Source organism: Acipenser ruthenus, chromosome 26 (assembly GCF_902713425.1).
Source record: "Acipenser ruthenus chromosome 26, fAciRut3.2 maternal haplotype, whole genome shotgun sequence".
Classification (NCBI taxonomy): Eukaryota; Metazoa; Chordata; class Actinopteri; order Acipenseriformes; family Acipenseridae; genus Acipenser; species Acipenser ruthenus.
The window spans coordinates 1,578,163-1,603,649 of NC_081214.1; the positions used below are offsets into that span (position 1 = coordinate 1,578,163).

Genomic DNA, 25,487 nt, shown 5'->3' on the forward strand with positions numbered 1-25,487 from the left:
TCATATGCAATATACAACGACTTCCTATCGGTCTCCCCCAAGAGTGTGTGCCAGTGCATATCACTCCAGGTTATGCATGAATGCGCTTACCATATGCCACCGCAGGTGTGCCAAAGTAGTTTATACGGCAGTGTTTTGAGGACCCCGGGGTCTGCTCGACACGGAACGCTCTGTTCTCTCGTTCTCTCTCTCTCGCTCTCCTCTCTCCGCTGTGCACTGCGCATGTGCAAATCGGCGCGCTTGGTGGGGTACTCATATAAACAGTTAGGTTAGTGCTGTTGGTACCGCAGAGGAAGCGTGGAGTTTAAAGGAGAGCGGCGGCAGTGTGCTGAGCTGAATGAGGATTTAGGACCGAGGCAGTGTGGGTGCAAGGTAACAGGATTAGCGCACAAGGTAAAACCCGAAACAGGCTGCGACGATCATGCTGGAATACTGTCTGGAACTTGGTAACCTTCCACTACCGTACTACAGATAAAGTAGCTTCGAATCGCGTTGCTTCTGCAGTTTTGGTAAGCTCCTCTGGTTTATATCTGAACGAAGGAAGTTTGAAGACAGCGCACGGTCCCTCTTGCGCATCTATCTCTTCCCTATGCAAGAGAAGCATGCACAATCACATAGCATGGCAGTCGATTGCATGCACACATGTACATGCTGATGAAAAGAAGGTTTATTTCTAAGCCTTACATCGTGAAAAGTCGTTCACGGCTGTTTATGAATACTGCTTGCCCGCGGGGCTGAATGGGTGTGGGTGTTTTAACAGAAATGCTGCTTCAGAATCTGCATGTAATCAAAGCAAGGGAAGACGGTACTGTAAGTATGTCTCCAGTTTTCAAGCAAGTTTATGACCTTGCTGATTCATCTACTGGCTTTTTAATTTTTTTTTTATTTAGGACTCTTCTTTTAAAGTGTGTCTCGAGGACATGTTGCATCGAATGTCGATGACGTCTGTTCTGTATGCATGTATCTGTGCAGTGCATGCATGTGTATGTATTGCTGTCTAATAATTAAACTAACACCCACATTACAAACTCGAAAGCACCAGCGCTACGAGGCACGCTGATACAATTAACTATTCATTACTGCCGTTACTGTCGATCAGAATCATTGCACATCCGTATTTTGTAGTTTGATGTGAATGATTCCCTCGTTTATGATTCTTTAAATCAGATATTGGAGTTGCACACGGACTGGTTGCTTCAGTGCGGTGTGTCCGAGTCAGCGATAGATACACGGAATAATCTGCAAATGCAGACAGCACAAACAAGCTGTTCTAATTCTTTGAAATACAAGTGAATATCTCTGTAAAGAGGCTTTATGGTCACGGGGTCGGATGCACACTGCAGGACTTTGTATGGACCGGTTATGAAACTTACTAGAAATTCGAACGGTTTATGTAAAAGTACCCTTCAAGCTGGCAGTGTACTACAGCAATAATACATGGCTGCTGCTGTTGCAATGATTTAAGATAGCATGATATATATATATATATATATATATATATATATATATATATACATACACACACACACAGTATAACTTGTTGAACTCCATTTAGTGTGTGTGTGATAAACAATTAAAATGCTAATGTTTTAAAGTAATCAGTTTATGGAACAAGGGGTTTCGCAGTCCGTGTGCAAATTAGCAATTGAATGAGTTCAGACAGTAACAAAGCCCCTTTCACACAGAGAGAGCTCCCCATGAGCTACAAGAGAATGTACTTACGAACGTGGGCTAGAATTGAAAAAAAAATAAAAAAAAATCAATCCATCAATCTTTATTTTTGTACAGCGCCTTATCGAGGTCCAAAAAAAAAAAATACAATAAATAAATAAAGTAATAACAAAAATAAATAACACGGCAAAATAATGCTAAATAGTAAAAATAGTCAAATATGCCATATAGAGACTTGAGAATATAATTTTAGATAAGTAGATACGACAGACTATAAAAATGTGTCTCTTACAGCACTGGGCAGGTCATTCCATAATTTCTGTGTAACATAGCTGAATAATCTCGTTTTTTTTTCTCTGAATACTGGGTATAGAAAGTAACCTGGCATCCTCAGATCGGAGTGACCCATCGGGGACGTATGGTGTTTAAAGATCTTTAAGGTAAGGTGGAGCAAGGCCATTTAGAGCCTTACCGGTTAATAACAACACCTTCAGATCTATCCTAAAATCGGACAGGAAGCCAGTGTAGGGATGCCAGCACAGGAGTGATATGACCTCGTCTCTTAGTCCCAGTTAAAACTCTTGCAGCATAGTTTTGTCCAAGTTGCAGATGAGATACTAGACAGTGAAGCTTCATCTTGGCTGAGAAAGCCTGCCATTAACACTCAGAGTTGTAAAGTAAAGGTAAAAGCTGTAACAGGCATGCGGAGTGCGTCCTGTACAGTAGCCAGGTGAGCTCCAGCTGTCCAGCTCAAACTGAATTGCAGCCAAAGGCGAACAGGTTTCATCACAGGTCCGGAAAGTGAAATTACTGTCAGAGAGAAAGGCATAAATAATAATAACAGCAGTAATAATACTATTAAAGATCAGGTATGTTTAAATGTTTGAGCCCTGGCTAGTGCAAAGGTTGTGTGGTGAATGCAGGTGCTTCAATATACCGGTGTGGTGACGCTCTTAAAAAGTGAGTAGGGGGTTCCGAAAAATCTAGCGTTCCCTGTCCCCACGCGCTGCTACCACTGTTTAAATAACGTCTTTTCATTCTTAACATCCTGACAGCTTTTTACAACTTTAAAGTCCGTTTCAAAGCTCTTTTCAAAGTGGCCGCTCTAGTGCACTGGGGTTTGAGATCTGTCCTCTAAGTCACTGCAGGAAGAGCGTAAAAACATAACTCTGGCTTTTCTGTTATTGCTGTGTTACCTGTGTTACCCGAACCCGAGTCGCTTTGTCAAAGCAGACGACTCATCCCTGTCATTCAGAACCTGTGTTAATGAGCTCGGAAGTCACTGTCCCCATGTTGAACGATACAGCGCTAACAATGCCTTTTCAAATCCATAACTAGACTATGTTATCAACCCTGGACTGTACCTACTATTCAGCTCTGGCTAGCGGATATGTTTTAGAAACTCCAGTTCCATTAGTCACCCACCGCCACAGATATTAAATGGATCATCACATAACCCTTGAATGCAATGCTGCGTGCCTTGACTTTACTGCTGTACACGCAGTAGGGGAAATAAAGCTTTGCAGATACAAAGGCAGATCTATGGGCATTGAGGCTCCACTAGTCATACTCACTTCCTCTGCTGTAGGTCACATGGTCTGATAGCAGCTTAACTGATTAGGTACCAGGAAGCAGAAGTTAATTTAATCATATTAAAAAAAAAAAATCAAAAACAAATTGCAGTTTTGCAACAATGTAACGCCAAAGAATACAAAGATGGGAGGGGGGGCTGTGATATTTCTAATGCTAATAGTACTGTATTAGCATTAGAATTTTATAACTCTATTAAGAGAGTAGGACTACACCCATAAAGTTTCAATTCTGTTCTGTCAGACAAACCCTGCCGAGTGAAGAGAAAGCGGTCCTTTTTGTTTGCGAGCGCTCAGGGCTATTCAAGTTGCTGTATGTTTCTGGATTCATTTGCTCTCGTCTCGTGGTGCTTGCATTGTGAGCTCTTGGCATGCTTTGTTGGGCCTCTAGATCTACAGAAGCAGGGGAATGGGATTGGAGCATCACTCACGCCACCTTTTGTCTCCTGTCTGGATAGCGGGGGCCGAGTTTCCCCTGGGAGTTTTCAGGCTAACCACAAAGCTGCAGGGTTATTGTTCACTGACATACCTCCCAATGTTTTGAGATGGATGTGGGATAGCAACAGGGTCTGCTGAGTGCTGCAGTCGCAAACCGAGCGTTACCATGAATCCAGGCGCTGCTAAAGGCCACTCGAAGCTCACAGATTGTTAAAAGCTAAGCGGTCACTGTTTGCCTGTTGTGCTAGGCAGTGTGTTTGGATTGGATCTCGGGTGGTCTGCTCTCCTTTACCAATGAAAGTGAACATTAAATACATACACATTGAACAAACACTGCTTCAAATGTATCCCGCGGCATTACGTTCGTTATCTTGCATAACAGAATGTATCAATGGCTGCACCCAACAGATATCGCACAAGGGAAAGCAATGCACAGATGAGATCTGAAATAAATTGCACACATGCACACTTCCCAAGCCTAGCTGCTGCTCCTGCACCTTTTTATTTTAGTGCTCAGTAAAATAGTGTCCAGGGGCCGGCATGTGTGGTAGTTCAGCAGGCAGTTATCGAGCCGTTTTTAGTTCTGGAGGCTTGTTTATAGCCCCGCCATAAATCTGAGAAGGTAAATGTGCCGAAAGCAACCCAAAGTATAAATAACAAAAGACAGTCCATTTCCTAACAAAACTGCAATGCATCATTTGCTGTATTTTTCCTTCTCCGCTTTTAAGAAATGACTAAGTGCTCCCATTTCTCTTAGTAGCTTCGAGACGTTTCCACAGGTCATGTATAGATGGCATGCAAACTATAAGCATTTTCTTTTAAAACTTGGCAAAGTGTCCATACTGAAAGCACTGCAGAGCTGGCAATGCATTTGGAATACTGTAAATCTCTATATATCGTGACTGCTGAGCACGGACAGTAAAACGACTGCATTGAGTGACATACAGTACAGCAGAAGCCCTTTACATGCATTTGCATAATAATCTTTACATTGTTCTGTTTATTATCCCATGATATACTGTATATATACTTAATCGTCACTTAAACCCGTTTCAGAACTCTAGATATTTGGCATGTTTAACGCAGACATCAGCAATATCTGAGCAGGTCTGAGCAAGGTGCAGTTTCTGTAATGAATCTAGTATAAATACGACCACTGGTGCTAAAACAGTAATACGTTTTTTATTAAGAAATCATATCACCGGATTAAAAAAAAAAATGCATTTGTTAGACCTCTTCCTTGTTCACCTCTTTAAAATAGATAACCTGATCTCAATTAGCTTTCCTGGTGAGCATTTAAATGACATATAAAATGAAACGTTCTTGGGATTGGTTTTTGTTCAGTCGCGTTCGCCCGAAGGGATCTGTGGATTCCTTCTCTTTGCCTGTGGCTCGAATGTGTGTTAGATGGCTTGCATGCCAAACAGAACGCAACCCCCTCTGCATAAAGCAGGCAGTCATTTGGCTTTGTAATTGGGTGGGAGTTTGCCGTTACGGCACCGAAACAGATCCAGCACAGCTGTCGTGATCCAGCCGTTCTCTCACCCCTTGTGACCAGACCGTTTTTGTCCTCTCCCGAACCAGCCATGGACGCCACAACTATAGTGACCTGAGTAAGTGCTGTTGTGATGCCAAGATATCAAGCCAACCTGTTAGTACCCATCTTAATGTAACATTGAGATTAATGCTAATGTGGTCTGTGAAGTCAGTCGTGTGTATGCATCACATGCAACTGCAATTCTCTAATGATAAATGCTAATAGCATGCGCTTGTACAGCATCACCTCTCCACAATCCTGGATGCACTTTGTGAAGTCTGGACATTTATACAAGCACCGCAGGAAGAGAAATCAATACTGTGTGTAAAGCACAGAAGATCAACATTTAGTTTGCATGAACTGAGGGAGCGCACAGCAATCAGGGCATCTGCATTAGAGAGCCAGCTTAAACAGGTAAGTCTGGACAGGATTTAAACTGCGGCAGGGAACTGATTTGATGAACCTGGAATTTCTGAAGCCTTCATATGCACATGTCCTGGTGACCCTGCAAAGGCTCAAGTTTAAGACAGTGTGTGCATAAGCAATATGTGTGTTCACTTACTGAACATAAAGGAATGGCTGTGACATGAGAGCGACAGCAAGTAATACCCTATCCAGAGACGATGGGTTTTTAATAAGGCATTTTAAATCACCCTTTATGCCTCCCCACAACAAACAGACCCCAATACAGTCCGCACGTTCTCTCATTACCTCTCACAGAAACGACTTTGCTCTTTCATTCATTTATTGCTAACTGTGTTCGGTGCACAAGGTAGAGATTTAAAGAGCTGCAGAAGAGTCCTCCCAGGGTGCCTTTATGAATTTTATTATCGACGAAGACCATTTGGAAAGAAATCAAAACGGGCCTCTCGCTGTAATTCTGTTTTTCTCCCTTTGCAGCGTTCGGGCTGATACAAGGCAAGGCTTGCTTAACTTGCACGCCACATTGCCTCAATAACCGGCACAATGCCAGCCAGCTGGTGGATTTGAATAAGGGGTTCGTTTAAGAGGCTGACTTGATCAACCTATACACTGCTCTTACTTACAGCATTCTGCAGCACTGGGGGAATCGTCCTGGATTACTTGAATTTATCTCTGGATTACCCGGAACAAAAGGGGTTCCATTCCCTTTAAAAATATCTTGACTTTGCTTTTTTTGCTGTGGCTTATCATGGCAGGTTACAGGGTGATCAAATAGACCCTGAAGTTTAACGTAATCAGAAGGATAAGAACAATCACAGTAATTAAAACTGAATTAGTCAGTTCCTATTAGTTGTAGTTGAGTCATTTTTATGCATCTGTTTTCCCGATTTAGATTTTTCTCTTGTTTTTTTGGACACAAGTAGCTTGTTATGCTCTGTGCATCTAGTTTTGATTCTAAACCACTGCGATCTCAAGCAAGAACAAGATAAGAAGCACAGCCTTATCCCTGGAGGGCTGCATTTTAAAACAAACGGCTGTCTGAAGCCTATCTCTACCACAGACCTGCGCTCGGATACTCGGAACGCAGGCGTGTTTGCTCTTAGTAATCGGCAGGCAGGTGATAACGAGGGCTGTTTGCATGCCTCATGCGGTGTACCACTTTGCAAGTTGTTTATTTTCAATAAACAGGCAATCGAACCCATGCTGCCAAGTTGCATTACTGAGTGCTAAATAAGCAGAGAGATGTTGATCAAACGGCGTACATTTTGTTTTAAAGAGGAGACGCTTGAACGCTTTCTCGATCGCAAACCAGGCACCCTTGGCAAAAACGCAAGGGTTTAATGAGACGAAAAGTAGCATTTTAATTGGAGGAGCTGTGGCAGCATTATAAAAATGAATGTTCTAGCTGGGTTTTTAATTCCCCTTGCAGCGACTGGGGCCCAAGTTTCACTTTTATTCACGCCACAAGGGATGCTGCTGCGTCTCAATTGAGCTCACATTTTGAGGTTATGGCGCTGTGCAGGGGTCTGTCTTTACCTCAGGTCCTACCCTAGTGTAAGCATAGCAAAGTGTAATAAAACACAGTGGTAAAGCAAAGCTCAGCGTTTTGTAAAGCCCAGAGGGGTATGGTAATGCATATTAAATATGGTAACTCATAGTAAATGCATAGTATAAACATGGGGAAAGCGGGGCAAAACTGGAAAATGACCATGCAAAGATACTTCCATACTTAAACAGCAGCCATGCAAACGCCCCCGGGCTCCCTCCTGGAGAGTCCGTCCAATTAAAGGGGTGAGGCAGCAGCTCCATTTCCCTGCCCTTGGCCTCTGTTTTGATGTTTGTGAGATGGGTACTGCTGCTCAGCGAGGGCTGAGCTTGAGCCCAACAGACAAGAAAGCACCCAAGTGGTTTTCTTTAAGCAAGAACACTGTGTGCTTTCACACTGGCACTCATTACAGAGCCGTGCAGACCGGCACACTCACCCAGAGGCAGTCAGGTGGACAAATCTCTTACTGCGATTAAGATGCGTGCCCCCAGAGCTCTCGCAAACCTCCTTCACAACGTGCTTCTGTTTGATTTATTTATGTTAAACCACACTGCTTCCTTTTTCCCTTTTATGAGTTCCATTTTAACTTTAAAATGTTAATAGCTGTATTTCATAGGGATAATTGTTTATATATGTATTGAGGGCAGGGGAGGGTGTTACAGACCAATATGACATAATTCCATCAAGGGGATTTGATAGACCTCATGAGAAGGTAGACTGAAGGCCAGATACATGTGTCTCTGTTAGATCTGAGGGATTTTAAAGAGGAAGTAGCGGGGTTCCACGTCCCCACGTGTTGCTACAACTGTTTAAATAACGTACCTGTCATTTTTCTATTCATTGTTAACATCCTGACAACTTTTTACACTTGCAGCTTCAAAGTTCTTTTCAAAATGTGGATGAAAGCGTGTGCTTTAATAAAGTGAATGTAACTCTGTGTGTCTGTATTCCAGGTTGACGTGACCTCCTGCATGGCAGCTTGTGCTGGAGAGCTTTAATCATGGATCGCGGTGCTTTCACCCCTCTCTGAAAACAATTTGACTCTCCCGTCTAGCTGAGTATTAAAAGGTTCTCAATTCTGCTTGCTTTGTCCTTCACTGGTGGATTCTGAAGAGATGAGGGGAACATAACCTTTTACTGGGGGCTGGAAAAAGGGAATGCGCGCTTGGGTGGCGGGAGAGAGCAGTGTGGGGATGCCGCTGTAGAAGAGAACCGTTCTTCAAAGAGGGAGGCAGACCGAAGGGAAGGGCATGGCCAAGCTTTTCTACAGACTCCAGAGGTTTCTTCGACGGACTCAGTTTGTGTTTCTCTTCCTGGCTGCGGCGTACCTCATGGCTGGGAGTGTCGTGCTGCTGCAGAGGTCAGGGTTCGCCCTCCAGGCAGGATCCCGAGGGACCAGTAGCTTCCTGCCAGTGCCGTCTCTCGGTACGCTGACCAAAGGAGCCGTGCTGGACAGCGGCATGGTGGTCAGTGGTAACAAGCTGGATTCCCAGGCCCTCGTGAGCAGGCTGGACGGTCCGCTGAACGGGGAGGTTCTGGGCAGGAGGAACGGACCACGCTGGCTGACGTCCCGCAACTTGGAAATCAGACAGTTGAGACGACGATGGTTTCATAGTCTCATGACAGATCAAGAACCACGAGTGGAACGCAAGGTGGTGAAGAGGAAAGTGAAGCACAAAGGTAAAACAAACAAACAACGACGTTTAACATTGATATTAAAAGCATGTCTTCCTGTTTTACAGACTGTTCGAATTTTCATGAACTGTTCGGCCTTTGATCTGGTTCTGTTTAGGGTTGGTCCAATCCTGTGCAGAATTACATGGGTCTTCTAGAACAGGTTCTGAGGTTCTGGAATGTCCTGATAAGCCCAGAGTTCTTATACTTTTCCTGTGTCTGATCCCTTTGTAAAAGTTTGAATTCCGTGCCACTTTGTAACAATCCTTTTCCTCTCTCGACGTTTTTAAGGCACTTACATCGGGTGCTTCCTAGATGACTCCAAGGAAAGAGCTTTGAAAGGAACTGTGTTTTACGATTTCCGAAAAATGACGAGCTCGCTGTGCCAGGACACCTGTTCAGAAAGGTAAAGTGTTTTGTTCACGGCAGTTTTCAGTCTTTTGATGAGATAAATCAGTGGTCATCTTGCAAACGAGTTTTCTAAGAAGGATTGCTTGATAATATCTGGAAGGTAAATCTGAACGCTACAATGGCTGAAACTTGCCCCAACAAACAGTGCCACCTGCTGTGTGAACGCTGTAACTGCTTTGAGGATTTCAAAAGGCAAATTCGAATCGAGTCAGTAAAACCCTGTGTTTAATTGCATGTGGGATGCATGCGAGCGGTGGTATTGGCTTGCTCTACAGTGAATGTTTTTCCTGTCCCACTTCAGTATTAAGTATGTAAATTGTTAGCAGCAGGAGAGTAGATAATTGCTGTCTCTCCCTCTCTCTTCCATTTACTATGGTATGGGAGAGCTCTCTTTAAAGCTCTTACTCTGTGCTTGCTATCTGCCGATTGCAATTAATATAAAAGATTAATGAGGAGAAACCCAGGGAAAGGTTGCCACAGCAACTAACAGGTTGAACTTTTTGGGACTGAGCTGGAATCGAAAGTCAATTTGCAAAGGTGCATAGGGGTTAGGAAATACTAACTGGAATGGGAATGTGCCTCATGCAGAGCACGAGGTAGCGGGGTTCATTTAAATGCATCCTAGTCTTCGATGTGTGTGTGAGGTATTGAACAGGGGGTCCTGTGGTAACCAGACTGGGGAGACCGAGAAGCTGAACATAGCCGTTCAGATAGGCTGTTTGAACAGAGGCTTTAATGGAGATGTTACTGTACCAGGATCGAGTGATAACCAGCTCTCTGCCCTCCCTGGGTGGCCATTGATCCAGGCACCAGGAGCTGTGCGCCCCTTAGCAATAAATCAGCAGCACAGGGAGGCTTCATGTGTGATCAATGCAGAGTCCCATACCACCCGGCACAGCGGGGCTTTATCAGTGCAGAATCCTGTACTGAAAGCACGGTGAGGCTTTATCAGCGATCAGTGCACAGCCCTGTGCTACCCAGCATCACGCCCTGTAGGTTTTAGAGGTATCCTTACATAAACAACGCAGGGATGGAAATACGACTCCTACTGCAGAGCAGTTTCATCCGTCCCAGGTTTTACTAGCAGCTTGATTAGCCCCAGTGTGTAAGTAACTAGCACAGGTGTGTCTTATAGTTAAAATCATAGTAAAACCAGGAATGGATCAAACTGCTATGCAGTGGGAGTCTTATTTCCTTCCCCCTCCTGAACTGATTGAAATTGGTTCAGTTAAGTCATTTTAATGTACAGGATTGCCCCTTGACTGTATTAGGCTGTCCGAGCTCGGTGCAGCTAATCGGGTCTCTTATTTTCACAAGCAGCCTTCCCTGTGTCTGTTTACTGGGTAGAAAACCTTAGAGATGCTGAGCACACAATTTGCAGCATGCTTCAACTGCTACCTAACTACCTGAAGTGGTCTCTCGGCAGGGATCTGGGGAGTGTTTGAATAACCATATTGATATCAGCCAGTGCAAACCGTGACCGCGGTGAAAGCATTTAAATTGCAAAATATGATATCTGCCTATATCTGTAAAACTGCATCTGTGATTAGATATCTATACAGAGGGTAATGTAAGAAGCACAGTGAAAACTTGGAGCTAAGCAAGGAATGGCTTTTACAATAAAGAATGCAACTGTCCTTCAGAAGAAAATATTTCTAAAGCAACGGATTGCTAATAGTTCATAAAAAAGGTAATTAAATACAAATAGCAATATATGATCAGATTCAGATTTGTAACAACAATACTAAAACAATGAATTAAACCGAAATGATTTGTGTATTTGTTTTTGAAACATGCATGGATGTTCTGTAAAGATGTCTCCTCTCTTGTGTGTGCTGCTGTTGCTGCAGTGGGTACCTCTTTGCCGGGCTGGAGTACGGTGCAGAATGCTACTGTGGTAACCGGATTGCTGCGCCGAAGACCAGAGAAGAGGATTGCAACCTGGACTGCAAGGGAGAGAAGGGCTCGGTGTGTGGGGGGGTCGGGAGGCTGTCTGTGTTCAAGGTGGAAGACCTGCATCCCGGAACCAAGACATGTACGTCAAATACTCCCAGCAAACCCGCACGGGCCTCCAATCACGCGGCATTTCAGGAATAATGTCGCCCTGGCATATGACAATTTGTTCCGATTAATTCCGATTTGCAGAAGTTATTAATACCATCTATTATTGCTTCTCTTCCTACTAACGAGTAATCTTATTAAGATATGTATCCATTGTGCCAAACTGCATTGCACTTTAATGAAGAAATGAAACCGTGCAATCCAGGAGAGTAAAGGACAGTAAATGGATAGACGCCACACCATCATGCCTGAAGGTTTCAATAGAAAGGAACAGCAGATCGTTGCACCATTAACTGTCGTAAATGGCATCGCAAACACATTCCTAGATTTAAATAGAAATAAGTGAATCACAAGCCTAGAAGTTCCTCCACTGTTTGTTTTCAAACATCTCCCTTGACAAAAATATCATAAACATACCGAAACGTTGGGATGTTGGCTCTTTTGAGCAAAAACTAAATTATATATATAATTTCAAAAAACTGCTGTGCAAAATCTAAAAGAAAGGTAATGTAGGTACACAAAAATGTGAATAATTGCGAAAAGAAATCTATTATATCAGGACGTTTCTGACTACAAGCCCTTCTTCCGCTCAATGGAAAAAGCAGTGCTGTAAACAAACTATATACAATAAATCTAATGCAATTCAAACTGTTAGGTACCCTTCCAGCAGCAAGCACAATACGCTGTCTCAGGATGACTTATTCAGTGGCCCACAGTGGGTTTAATAGCATGTAATTGCATATTCCTAAGATCTGTTTTATCGTAAGGCTTCCAGGTCATGCACTGATTGCTGATGCTAGCGCTGAACTGCACAGTGTGATGGCTTCAGGTTGTGCAGTGGTTTTAAACAGTGTTTCATGTTTTGTAAACAACGTTTCATGTTTTGTCTTTGAGGCGTTACAGACTGCCTTCCTAACCCCAGCCGATTACGATATTGCATTTCTTAAAAACAGGTTTAGAAACTTTAATTTCAGGATTATTACTATTAAACCTTTATTTTACTAGGAAATCCCATTGAGATTAAAACCTCTTTTTCAAGTGAGACCGAGCCAAGAAAGGTAACAGCAATACAATAAAAAACATATTACAATACAAACATACAAATAGAAAAAATAAAATACTTTTAAAACACAGACAAGTCATACTCAATACAATAAACAATCCGTTAGTGACAATCAATTAGTGACGGGTGTGATCAGATACTTAAAACAATCACAACTCTCAATTAGATAAACATGCAGCTTACTCCTGAATTGTTTGGGACTGCAACTTAAGTTTAGTCTGTAATTCATTCCAAGACCATGCAGCCGAATAAGCAAATGATCTTTTAGCAACCTCAGTACACACTTTAGGAACCGTAAAATACAAAAATGACTGCAATCTAAGACTGTAGTTACTACCAGCGACTGTAAAGTATTAATTTATATATGGAGGTAGCTTAGCTAGAATAGCCTTGCATAAAAAAATATACCAGTGCTTCAACCTTCACAATGCCAAAGAGGTCCAGCCAACCAAACCATATAACACACAATGATGAGTGCTGTAACTTGAATTCGTAATAAATCTCAAGGCTGCATGATATATGGGATCCAATTTGCTTAATGTTAAGGGTGATGCAAACCTATAGACTGTGTCCCCATAATCAATTTGTGGTAGAAATACAAGCAATTAGCCTTGTTTTTTGTAATTACAGAAAAACAAGATTTGAGTCTATACAGAAAACCTGTCATGAATTTCAATTTCTTTTTTGCAAGATAGTCAATATGGGCTTTGAAATCAAGATTACTATCCAGCCAAATACCGAGATACTTATAGTTGTCAACCAACTCAATGGCTTTGCTATCTAAAGTAACTAAAGCTGAATCAATAGTAACATTTGTCCTTGTAGCAGAGAATGAAAACTAAACGCTGAAAAGAAAAATTGGAAATGCTTCACTGTATGCAGTGGTGGGTGCGTGTGTGTGTGATACATAATGGAGACCAGGTTGCTTCTCCTCTTTATCAAAGCGTGGGATTAAGCACAGTGCATGATTAGCTCTCCTCTTGTTTCAGACAGGAATGTTCATTACCAGGGGTGTTTCAGAAGGCCTAAGAATTCAACAGCTGCTTTCCCCGTCCGCGCCATTCAGCTGAATTTAACCTGGGAGTCCTGCATTGACCTCTGCAATGATAAGGTGAGCGTTCGTTTTCAGACGCGGGTTTTAGATTACTAGTGTTTATACGGCTTCAGCGAGCATTGCTCTGAGATGGAACTTTGCAAGAAGATTATCATTGATTATTTTCCTTTGAAAGCAGGCTGCTCAGTAATGGCCAGTCAAGACAATTCAGATGAGGGTTTAATTTTGGAAGCAGTTTGACTGTTTTGTACTGTGTTGTGATGTGCGGGTATTACAAGCATCATTGGGTATTGCAATCAGTCGTTTTCAACGTTGTCCATAGGTAAACTAATCATTACTCCTTCTATAAGTAACTTCCCATGCTCCGTGCACAAGCTGTAAACAGATGTATCTTCTTGTTAAAGACAGGCTCGGCAAACAAAAAACTATGGAGCGCAGAATGCAGCGGATAACTAAGGGTTCGCGTTTAAAGAAGTCAGAAACTCTTTACTTAAGGAATGGAGAGATGAGCTTTACTGAAGCATAGCAAGAAGGCTTTGAAGTCTTATTTTCCGAATAGGAATCTGCTTCATTATTCTTGCCTTTATTAGCATTGCTTAGTTCTAAAAAGTTAAAAATAAAACATTTTGAACAAAATTTGAAACACTGCTGAAAGTCCAGTGTACAGAGCATCCCGTTTTTCCATGTCATCGTGCGGGAATTCGAATCTCCAGTTCTCTTATGTGGGAGGGGTCATTCATCTGTTTCACGGTTTCTGTAGAGGCCACAGTAAGTGTTGGGTGGAGAAACGTGGTCCTGAAAACACCACATAATTGTGGAGGTGTGTGTGTGTGTGTGTGTGTGTGTGTGTGTATAAACAACCATTCATGGCAGCTAAGCAGTAACAAATCACTGTCTATTAATGATGTCTTAATACTTGGTAAAGGGCAGTTCCTAAAGTGTGACCAACATGTCTCCCTACAGCATGTTCAATATTATTTCTATTAACTGGTGGAGCCCTCTGGAGGTGGCACAAGCCCCTGGAGGCTCCTATTGAAGAGTCCTAATAAATCAACACAGTTTAGCTGTTGGCTTTAAATCCATAAACTTAATGGCCAGGGCGTCTGTGATGTATTGACAGCCTAAAGCAACATGTCCTTTTATATAGAAATAATGAGTTTACAGCAAATGCACACTTTTAAATATTCATCTGGAAGAATTCTGGTAAAAACAAATAGCAGAAATCATGCATGGCTGTATTGTTATTTAGGCTGAGAAGATAGGACTAATGTGCAAATCCAGTACCTGAATCTGGAATAAATCAACACCTTAGACCCCTTGAGGGTTTTAAACACAGACAGCCATGTGGAACATTAAAGAGTATAAGCCAAGCTGTGCAGAGCACCCCATTGTCGCTCAGCAAGGAGCTGCGGATCTAGGACCTCCGTTTCATTTTTAAAAGCTTTTGCTCATCCCAGTATTGACCCCAATGTGACGCTTGATTGAGTGTGAAGGGTGACCGCCATTCATCAAGCGATAGCACTCCTGTCCAGGAATAATAAAAACATAAATCTGATCAAATAAAAACACCCTAACAAGGCTCTCGCACACAAGTTCCCTTTCTTTTAATAGTTAAAAGGACTGGGATATTTCGATCAGATATACCTTTCAAAAGAGGGTGTTGTTAAAATCAGGATCTGTATTATCCTGCATTACAGTCCCAGTGCAATCCCAACAGCTGGTAATAGCTGACAGGCTGCGAGACTAAACAGGTGAGTAAAATCGATAGAAAATCCCTCTGTCCAGTTTTAGTGCCTCCGTGTATTGTGCATGGGAAGCCTGAAGCACTCAGGGTCCAGTTTGAGTTGTCTTCTGGAAGGGGTGGGGTTCATTCTCTATGAGAAATCCCTCACAGATTTAGAAACGGTTTAGGGCACTTCTTACGGTTGTACCTTTATTTTCTTTTTTGCATTCTGCATTCCAGCCGAGTTAGATTTTAATTTTGCTAATGCATCTGGAAGTTTTGAAATTGAAGAGCCATTACACAATGGGGTGCTGGCATGTGCTCTTCAGATCAAATCACATTTTTCTAAACACTTACGCTGCATTGAAAAAACAAGTACTGCTGTTAAAACTGTCCTAGTTATAAATCATGTTCATTTAAATGGGTCGCATAAAAACATCGTATTTAATTGTTAAGCTTTTACTGTTGCATAATCTGGGTGTTTATTTAACTCAAAAAAACATTCAATTAAAGTTGTACAAAAGATATAAATCTTGATCTAATAGATGAGACTCCCATAGCAACCGTGTAATCTGTTTCATCTTAATTGGTTCACATCTGAGCTTAATTAGGCATATTACAGAGGATTCACGCTCTTGTCTGAGTCTTACCTGTTACACGCTGACATGCTGTTCCTGAGCTCTGGCTATATCTTAGAAACGATTTGGAGCCACGGTGTGGGAGGTACTTTTGTAAATGTAACCGGTGCTGTGTTATGTGTTACACTGACAGGAGTTGCCTCTAGCTGTCCTCGGGAGACCCGGGTGTTACTGCGGTTACACCTCGACCCACTTCACTCTTCATGAGAAGGCCGACGAGCAGCACTGTGGCGGAACGGCCAACACCAGTGATGTCACCAGCGATGTCACCAGTGATGTCACCACACGCCTCCCCGGAGATGAGGATTATGTCATGGTGTACCAGACTCCGGTCAAAGGTGAGCCGAGTGTTGGAAGACGAAGGGTAGACAAATGAGTGTCTGTATCAAAAATCGTGTCTAATTTTAAGTAAGTTGTGTTAAATAGTACAGCCAAAATGCAAAGGGAAGTAGAACATATTTAAGCACATTCCCGAATGGTATTTCATTTAATATGTAAATGGGATCATTTTTTTCCCAGACACAAGATGCACGGAGAGGACGTTTCTACCGGAGAAATCCCAGACGCTGGTTGCTCTCTCCAGCTTTCCTGGCGCTGGGAACACCTGGGTCAGGCACCTCATAGAGCTAGCCACAGGATACTACACTGGCAGCTACTACTTTGACGGCACTCTCTACAACAAAGGTAATAACCAAGCCTTCTTTGATTTTTTTTTTAACACGTTTGCCGATTTGTCGCCATTCCGTTTCTTGCACTCGGGTTTGCAAAAATCGCACAGCTCAGATGAGCAATCCTTATGATCTCATATCAGAAAATGCCGCTCGGAATACTGCGTGTTTCCTGTTTTGCATAGCGCCCTTGCTTAAATCGCCCTGTGTGTGTGTTTTTTTTGTGCTGTAAGGTTTTAAGGGTGAGAAGGATTACTGGAAGAGCGGGAGAACCATCTGCGTGAAGACCCACGAGAGTGGGAAGAGAGAGATCGAGATGTACGACTCGGCCATCCTGTTGATCAGGAACCCCTACAACTCGCTCATGGCGGAGTTCAACCGCAAGTGCGCCGGGCACCTGGGGTACGCCTCCGAGCAGCACTGGAAGAGCAAAGGTACGGCACCCCTTAACCACCAACCTAGCGAATACACTTCAATATTACATAGATTGTACCAATACTTGCAGATCCGCCCGTGCACAATTGTGACGTCAATAAATAAGTGTACAAGCACTGTACTCCAGATTTGCTTTTAAGAACCCCTAGATACCATATATTTCTTTGTACAGTAATTCAATGCAACCTGTATATTATCATTCGACAAAACGGGTACAGATTTAAATTATTTACAAACTAGGGGGCAGACAGACCCTATATGATATGCAGTAAAATCAATCTGTTAGTGTTACACAACTAGTAAATATCTGTTTAAATTCTTAAATAAACCTTCTAAATTGCATGTTACTAGATTTGTCCAAACACAATTTTAATTTCTCTCCCCCCTCCCTTCCTCACACACTCACGCTCAGAGTGGCCGGATTTCGTCAGCAGCTACGCCTCCTGGTGGGCCTCCCATGTCCTGGACTGGATGAAATTCGGGAGGCGTCTCCTGGTGATCCACTACGAGGAGCTGAAGAGGGAGCTGTTCCCACAGCTCCGGGGCATCGTGGACTTTCTGAACGTCACTGCGTCGGACGAGCACCTGCTCTGCGTGGAGAGCAACCAGGACGGAAACTTCAAGCGTACCGGAGCCAAGCTGAGGGACTTCGACCCGTTCACCGCAGAGATGAAATCGCTGATCGATGGGTACATAAAGACCGTGGACGATGCTCTGAGAAACAGCAACTTCACCGGCTTGCCAGGGGAGTACGTGCCTAGATGATGACAGATAAACTGAGCCTCGGTTTGAAAACAGAAACCCGCAAGGGCGCCATCTACAGCACTGACCACGCTACTAACAACCTACTGAATACCCCAGGGACCTTGTCTCCAAGAGGAAGGGAGGTCGCACCCAGAGTCGCTGAGTGATGAGGGGTGGCTTTGAGTTGAAACAGGAGGGTCGCACCTTCTAGAGATGACACACACAGTTAGTCAAGAAGATAAAGATGTCAGCTGTATGGCAGGTTGGGGTTCTTTGCTGCTTATGGGGTGCCAAAACTGTATCTTCCCTTTTAGAATGGGACGTTTGTGTGATGTTTCAGGCTGTGTAGAAGAGATTTATAAAGATTTATATAAGTTCACAGACTCGATCCCTGTATTTTTTTTTTTTTAAATGTATTTATTTGATGTGTATACCTGAGGTTTTCATTTTCAGTTACCGGGTGAAAAAAGGGGTGGGGGGGTGGGGGCGTGGGGGGGTGTAAAGGATGGGAATATACTCTATGGTTTAATGCCTACCATTAACCCCTTAACCTCTGACCCCCTGCGTTTCATTTCCAAACACTATGTTTTGCACAGAGTGATGACAGTACGTGGTATTTATAGTGACTTCAATAGGAACCAGTGTGTCGTACAGTGACAGATAGCTCCTAACGGAAGGAAACACAGCAAGGCTATCACAAATCATTGGCAAAGGTACAGATGAAGATAGCTACTATGTGAGCTGAGAGGGCGCATGTCAATAATGCAATACAGGAAACCGTAGAGCATCCGAGTAACTTTAACACCTGCGGCTCCTTCAGAAAAGAAAAGCAACTGCCTGCCTGGCTTCCTAAAGGGAACAGGGTGTGCGTTGAGTTAAAGAGGCTTTCATTTGAATCCATGAAACAGCAGCAGCAGCACTCAGCAGAGAGCTAGAAACGAAGACTGCTTGGAATGTGCACAGCTCAAATGATCTCCCATGGAATAAACTACGGGAGACAACACTGCTTAGCACAGGAGATACCCGCTGCGGCAAAAGCACAGAAACCACAAACTATAATTATCACAAACCCCTCCGCTCAGTGCTCCTCATTGGAGACGCTTTACAGTAAAGATGCTATTCACACCCATCTGGGTTTGAAGAGTGTCAGGGGTTGTGATGCAAAGTGAGTGTAGGGGTGATTTAGGAATTGATACTCAGCAAAATCAGCAGTACTTGAGATTCGGAATGATCTGCTTTTATAAATGCTTCTGAAGTTCCACAGGCTTCTAATGTGGTTTTGGTGTGTAAGAAACCATTTGGGATGTAGATGTAAGGGTTAAGCCTCCCCAAGCTTGTTCTTGCCTCCTCTGTAATTTCACTGCTGTGCAAATCGGCATGGTGGAGTAAAACAGTAAGTGTACAGTAAGCTATTTCTCTCTTTTTAAACTGTGCCTAAATATACATTGTAATTGTATTTAATGTTTTAGTTTGGGGTACCAGAGGCAATCAACCTGCTTTCGCTGTTTCTAGGCAGCAGACAGATTAATTTAGCAGGTTGTCAGATTTCATTAGCCAGACATGTTGCAGATTGCTCTTGTGTCTACAGCACCTTTGGGTAAAAGCATTCCAATCTGTATGAGCTGCACGTAGATTCCCTGTGTTCTCGCTGCTTGTTCAGGAAACCTGCTGTGTGCTGTATTACTGCTGGGGTGGTAGGTCCTGTAGCAGAGTTTACATTCAGCTTGTTGGAAATAATGATGGAAAGTATTACTGGCTCCACTACCATTGCCATTTACAGCAAGGGGGCTTTATTTCTTTCTAATATTGCAGTATAAATAAGGCTTGAGAAACTTTCCAGAGATGTTCTTGTTAACTGTGCAGCACAGAGTGTCATTCGGATCCAACAAGACTGATGAGCCGAACTAGATGAGGGCACAGGGTGACCAGAGCTGCTAAACTATAAAACTACAGCTCTGAAAATGCTGCTACTCCACCAGGGTTGCTGCGTCAGGAGTTATCTTTTCATCTGTCTGCCTGCCTGTCTGTCATTTTTAAATACCTGTTACACATCATTAGTGAAGTTGCATAGGAGGAAGGATAGGCAAAAAAAAAAGTGGCCTTGCATAGTAGGCCTATGACACACGTTACATTTAGAGGTGCCTTTCCAGAACTGCAGCTGTGTCGTTTGATTTCACATTAACGTGAAAAATGTTCTCCAATGGTACTCTGATAGCTAAGCGATCCTGCAGATCTCCGCAGCCACCTTCAAAACGATTTCTCTTGTTATTATTATTATTATTATTATTATTTATTTCTTAGCAGATGCCCTTATCCAGGGCGACTTACAATCGTAAGCAAATACATTTCAAGTGTTTCAATACAAGCAATACAATAAGAGCAAGAAATACAATAACTTTTGTTCAAGTGTGACAAACCACAATTCAATAATACAGCAGCTAATAGTGATAGTTACATCAGGATATGATTAAATACAAAATACTACAGGTTAAACACTTGGCAGATTGCAGTATTCTGAAGTACAGGATTAAATGCAGTAAGATAGGGGGCAGATAAGAGCAAAATAAAGCACATTTAAATGAAGGGTGATAGTGTCCCAGGATACAAACAGAGGAGTTCTACAGGTGCTGTTTGAAGAGATGAGTCTTAAGGAGGTGCCGGAATGTGGTCAGGGACTGGGCAGTCCTGACATCTGTAGGAAGGTCATTCCACCACTGCGGAGCAAGGGTGGAGAAGGAGCAGGCTCTGGAGGTAGGGGAGCGTAGCGGAGGTAGAGCCAGTCTTCTAGTGGAGGCGGAGCGGAGAGGTCGAGTGGGGGTGTAGGGAGAGATGAGGGTCTGGAGGTAGCTGGGTGCAGTCTGGTCAAGGCATCTGTAGGCTAGTACAAGAGTCTTGAACTGGATGCGAGCGGTGATCGGGACATACATTTGCAGGAGGTAGGGGTGTGCGTGAGATCAGTGGGGCTCTCTCCTGATGTCCCGCAGCACCGCTATCAGTGAGCAGAGGATTTAGCCTGCCCTGCTGTTGTGTGTTTATAGTGGTCCGGCAGTGAAAAGATTCAGGGGATTGAAGAAATGGCTTTTCTTCTTTTAGACACTAGGTAAAAGATGCTGAGAGCCCTGGATACTGCTTTGTAACGCTGTTCTTTGTATTGCATTAGCAGCTATAACGCAGTCTCACAGTGTGGGGATAAACAGTGGCAGCAGATAGGAAATAGAAAAATCTATCACAGTTACAAGATGGCATACCTTACAGCTCAGCTGCGTACCTCCAGCGGTCATTTCTCAATTTGAAAGAACACCTTTCACATTCAACATTTAGAGATTGTTTTCCTAGAAACAGTAAACCTGGTGCTGATCTAAGATACTGTAAACAGGCAAAGAAAAAAATGCAGATCTGCAACCGTCGATTGTATGAACTGTCCCTTTTAATGTTCTAGATCGTCTGTCAACACGGGCTTGATTTGCAATATTCAGATCAACCAACACGTTCAATGATTGTCTGGTTTCAAGGGGAATTAAATAGAAGTTCCCCGCAAGTTGAAACTTCGTTCAGTTTGATGCAGTGAATCAAAACCAAATGTCTGCAAGCTCTTGTATTGCTGCTACAGGTTGCATATTCTAAATGAAGGTGATGTACAGCCCCACTGATCAGAAACACAAATGGAAAGCCTGACCTTTGTAATTAGAAACGGCAGGAGGAACTTTTATGACCATGTAGCGGCTGTGTAAAAGAAAGGGCTCCTGTGTAATTAGTGGTATTAAAATGTAAGGTTAAAGTTCACTTTATGACTGTGACTGTCACCAGTTCATAAAAAAAAGCACAAAGATAATTGCTCGTTAATGTGAAAGGTGTCTTGTAGTTTGTAAATCATCTGATATTTATGGTCGTTAAGAATGTTACAGGCCTGCGTCCTTTAATAACACTGTCTTGTACTGCAGCACAATGTATGTCTGTAGAGCCAGGTAAGGCTTTACAACCACAGGGAAAACACTGACTTACAGGGTAAGAAAGTAAAAGGCTTTATAAAATGGGATAAAACATGGTGTGTGTCAGAAAGACAACGTGTGCTATCAGGTTATGAAGTATCGGTCTCCTTCCATCCTTCACCGAAGGGAAAAAGAAAAGTTACCACATTAAATTTGCACTGTAATTTCACAGTTTTCCCATGATTATACTGTGCATTTACCCTAGTTTACTGTGCTTTGCCATATTCTTGTAATATGCTTTACCGCCCCTCTCTATGCTTTACAGGGCTTACCTGTGCTTTATTACACTTTGCTGTGCTTTTACCAACTTTTAGGAAGGGTCACTTTGCTTGTCGAGAATAATCTTTTTGAAACATTTGTATTCCACAGGAAAACTAGATTAGATGGCAGTTTGGTGACCCACAGTCAGTCTGGCGGATGTACGTCATCATTGAAGCATTGTCAGCAGGGCGTTGCTATGGTGGCTGTAATAAATGTGTGCTTTTTTCACCAAATCTTCGACAGGGGTACAGCAAGCACTGGGTTTGGGTTTTTTTCTCATTTGAAATGGCTTCTTTTTATTTTTATTTTTTTGTAGTCTCATCTATTAGATCAAACCTCCTGGCCCTCACTTCAAAGCGTCTTTGTGTGAAAGCAAGCCGTGCCTCAACAACAGATCTTTATTTCCAGTCTCTTTCAACAGCAACCTCAAACTCATCCCCAGCACTTCGAATCGCACTCAACTCATTCTTTTAACATCATCAATACCTTGAGCTGTGTAGTCTACATTCAATTTCACACCAGAACTGTGGAAAAGCTGCAGCACAACAGCTTCTAATGTTGCGACAGGTCAATAGAAACTGTATGAAAATGAGAGTGGAAATCAGAAAAACAGTCTGCAATGCACCGTGTCTCTCACTCAGCTTCACACATGTGTAATGTAGGATGTTATAACGCATGCAAAGAATGTGAGCTAATCAAATGCCCAGGAGGACCGCACATAAGTTTGTTTTTGAAGTTATGGATGTTTCGGGGGGGGGGGGGGGGGGTCAACCAGCCCAATAACTTCACTTTTTTTTTTTTTTTTCTTAACAGATTATAGAATTTAACAGTGTTTTGTATTCATTCAGATCCGATGGCAGAATGGCTGGGTGGATCTCACTGTTCCAAATGACTCTGTGATGCTCAACAGATACAGGCTTTCGAATCAAGCTGTTTAATTTAGGGTTAAAACATAAAAACATTGTGTTTGCAAAGAGACAGAGTACTGCATGCACATAAATAAATAAATGTTGCATTATTTTACAGTGCATCATTATACAATTCAAAGAGTTAGGGAAAAGTTATAAATCTGACCAAAGTTATTCACACATTTGAGCATTGTGCTGAAGGATTCTGACCTTACATATTTTTGTTTGTGTGTTGTTCACATCTTATTGTTTGAAGTGAGATTGCAAGGAAGCAATTACCAGTTTGTTTGAAATTATGAATTAAGATTTTGCACAAGTAACACCAATCTCAAAAGAGGCGACTCTCCAGAATCTCCATTGGGAGCTGATTGCCACCCACAGCGATCCCGAAGGAAGCGGCAATCCCTGAGAGATGGTCCTACTCCTCATTGACAGGGCTTCCAGATTTTTCAGGGGTCCAATCCCTGTGCAGTCTCTTTGCTAAACAGAGACTCTGTTTGCCTAATGAAATATGTTCGTACAAAGCGTTTGCTCTGCAGAATGATACCATGCGATCTCTCCATCCGTCTCTGTCAAAGCGCTTGTCTGATTTATTTCATCAGGCAGGCTGTGAAAAATACGAAGCAAGAATCACCCAGCTTGCTACGTGTTTGGAATGTGTAATTGCTGTCCTCTTTGCTCTTATCTTTCATTAACAGTTAATGAAGTAATTAGACAGTAGTGTGGAAATCATCTTATTGCTGTGGCCGGTTTAATTACGGTGAGCCCCTTTCCTTTGCAGAAGTGGCTTTGCCAATTTGCTTCTCAGCTTTCATATGAACACGTAGATGTGAAGTGACAGACACCGTCGCATTACCATTCATGCATTTCTAGGACTCCAGAAGAAATTATCCTATAAAAGAACCTTCTTTTTTTGTTGTTTCTCTTCTAGCTATCGATTAGATTCAGGGTAATGACAGCAGAAAAATCCTTAATTACTGAAAAAAGGCTTTGAGCTCAATTATATATATTGGCATTTGAGATGTGTTTGTATTACAACCAGGGGACGAGAGAACACTTGACTTCAAGTGTCTACAATTCAGAGTACACGAGAGTAGTTCAATAATAACTACACATTATTATACAAATTCAGAGTGTCTAGGTACGTCCCACCGAGAGGTCGCAGTTATTCCCAACATGTTCCGGCTTTCTGGAATGCTTTGCCAGGGATCATCGGGAAATGCTGATTCCTGGATGAAAGCCTCTGTGTTCTCTCAAGGCTTTGGAGTGGGATTGCATTTTATGTTTTTTTATATTTGTGTTTTCGTTTTATTTTTATTCTTGGATTGTTTGGTCTTGATTTGCTTTGATTGTGAAGCGCTTTGAGATGGCTTGCCATGGAAGGTGCTATATAAAATGAATTTGATTGATTGATTGATTGATTGAATGATTTGATTAATAAACCACCCCTGGCTGGATTAATACAGAGTTAAAGAGCTGCCTTATCTAGATCTGCCACTGCTTAGATTAATAAAATAGACCCCAGTAACACTTGAAATACAACAAATGCATTATTGACATAACAATTTATATATAAATAAATATCGATTCATAATACCAACGATGTACTACAGTTCCCAGACAGGCAGATTCCAAGCCCTCAAAGTCAACCTAAAAATAATCAGAATCTAAATATGTAGATTCACCTTTAACGATGTGTGATTTTACATTTTTATGGGGAGCATTTTACATTCTCCTCATGGGTGATCTTAAATACTGTTTCCAATTGCCCTCCGAGATCCCCTTGAAGGCATTTACGTCTCTAGGATTAATGAGGCTGCATCCCTCTGGGTTTTCAAAGCATAGAGCAGCAGTATTGTTAACATGTAACCCCTTTCAATAAGAATTAAGAATCGGAGCCTTCGCAATCTGTATTTCTTATTGGGATTCTGTTACAAGCTTACACATGGTGTGAAACGGCAAAGAAAATACATTTTAAAAGGGACTGATAAACTCTTCTTGACCTGTAAGTATTGTGATTTTATTTTGAAATAACTCTGTGTTTCAATCTTTTCAAATTATATATGATGGCGATATACAGAATATTATTAATCATGTATGAGAAAGCAACCAATCACTGTTAAGGCATTTACATCTCTAGGATTAATGAGGCTGCATCCCTCTGGAGTTTGATAATTTGTTCAATTAAAATAATTGACTTTTGTTGTACACCTCTTATAACAAGAGACACCCTCCACACGGTGTATTAACTCATATACACACACAATGTAATCACCCTATTTATAAAGCAGAATGCATGGAAAATGATGTTTGCTTTCTGTGTAGGGTCCCAGAGCTAGGCTTCAGTACCTGAATTGGTCTGGTACATTATCCATTGTTTGCATTGCATTCATGTCCCATCTGAGAGGACCGTCTCTTTGCTCAGTCATGGATTTCAAGCCTTTTACACAGATTAGCACTTTGCATATCATAATATGAAACTTTTCCATGAGCAGAATTCATTACATGCGCTATTGCTCCCAAGAGCTAGTCTTAAAACCAAAAACTGCAGCTTTTCTTTGATTGAAATTCTGTATCAGGTTCATTTCTTCCAATGAGAAAACAACAAAACAACAAAAAATGCAATAATAAAATTCTTCGTTATGCTATAACTG

The 25,487-nt window shown here is 42.3% G+C and overlaps 1 protein-coding gene across 4 annotated transcripts; it reads left to right on the forward strand.

Annotated features, from left to right (window-relative positions):
* The first annotated feature begins 244 nt into the window (after nt 1-244).
* On the forward strand, nt 245-18,054 carry LOC117430637 (sialate:O-sulfotransferase 1-like). Of its 4 annotated transcripts, none has more exons than XM_034050909.3 (10): nt 266-509; nt 2,045-2,111; nt 8,158-8,884; nt 9,170-9,284; nt 11,140-11,324; nt 13,403-13,524; nt 15,962-16,166; nt 16,348-16,512; nt 16,730-16,930; nt 17,344-18,054. In XM_034050909.3, the coding sequence occupies exons 3-10, from the start codon at nt 8,455-8,457 to the stop codon at nt 17,694-17,696; spliced, it is 1,776 nt and encodes a 591-aa protein (XP_033906800.3). In that variant the 5' UTR covers nt 266-509; nt 2,045-2,111; nt 8,158-8,454; the 3' UTR covers nt 17,697-18,054. The 4 variants fall into 4 exon arrangements, with proteins under 4 accessions (XP_033906798.3, XP_033906800.3, XP_033906801.3 ...); XM_034050910.3 differs by having other exon boundaries at nt 266-393; XM_034050907.3 differs by lacking the exon at nt 2,045-2,111 and having other exon boundaries at nt 245-393.
* The last annotated feature ends 7,433 nt before the right edge of the window (nt 18,055-25,487 follow it).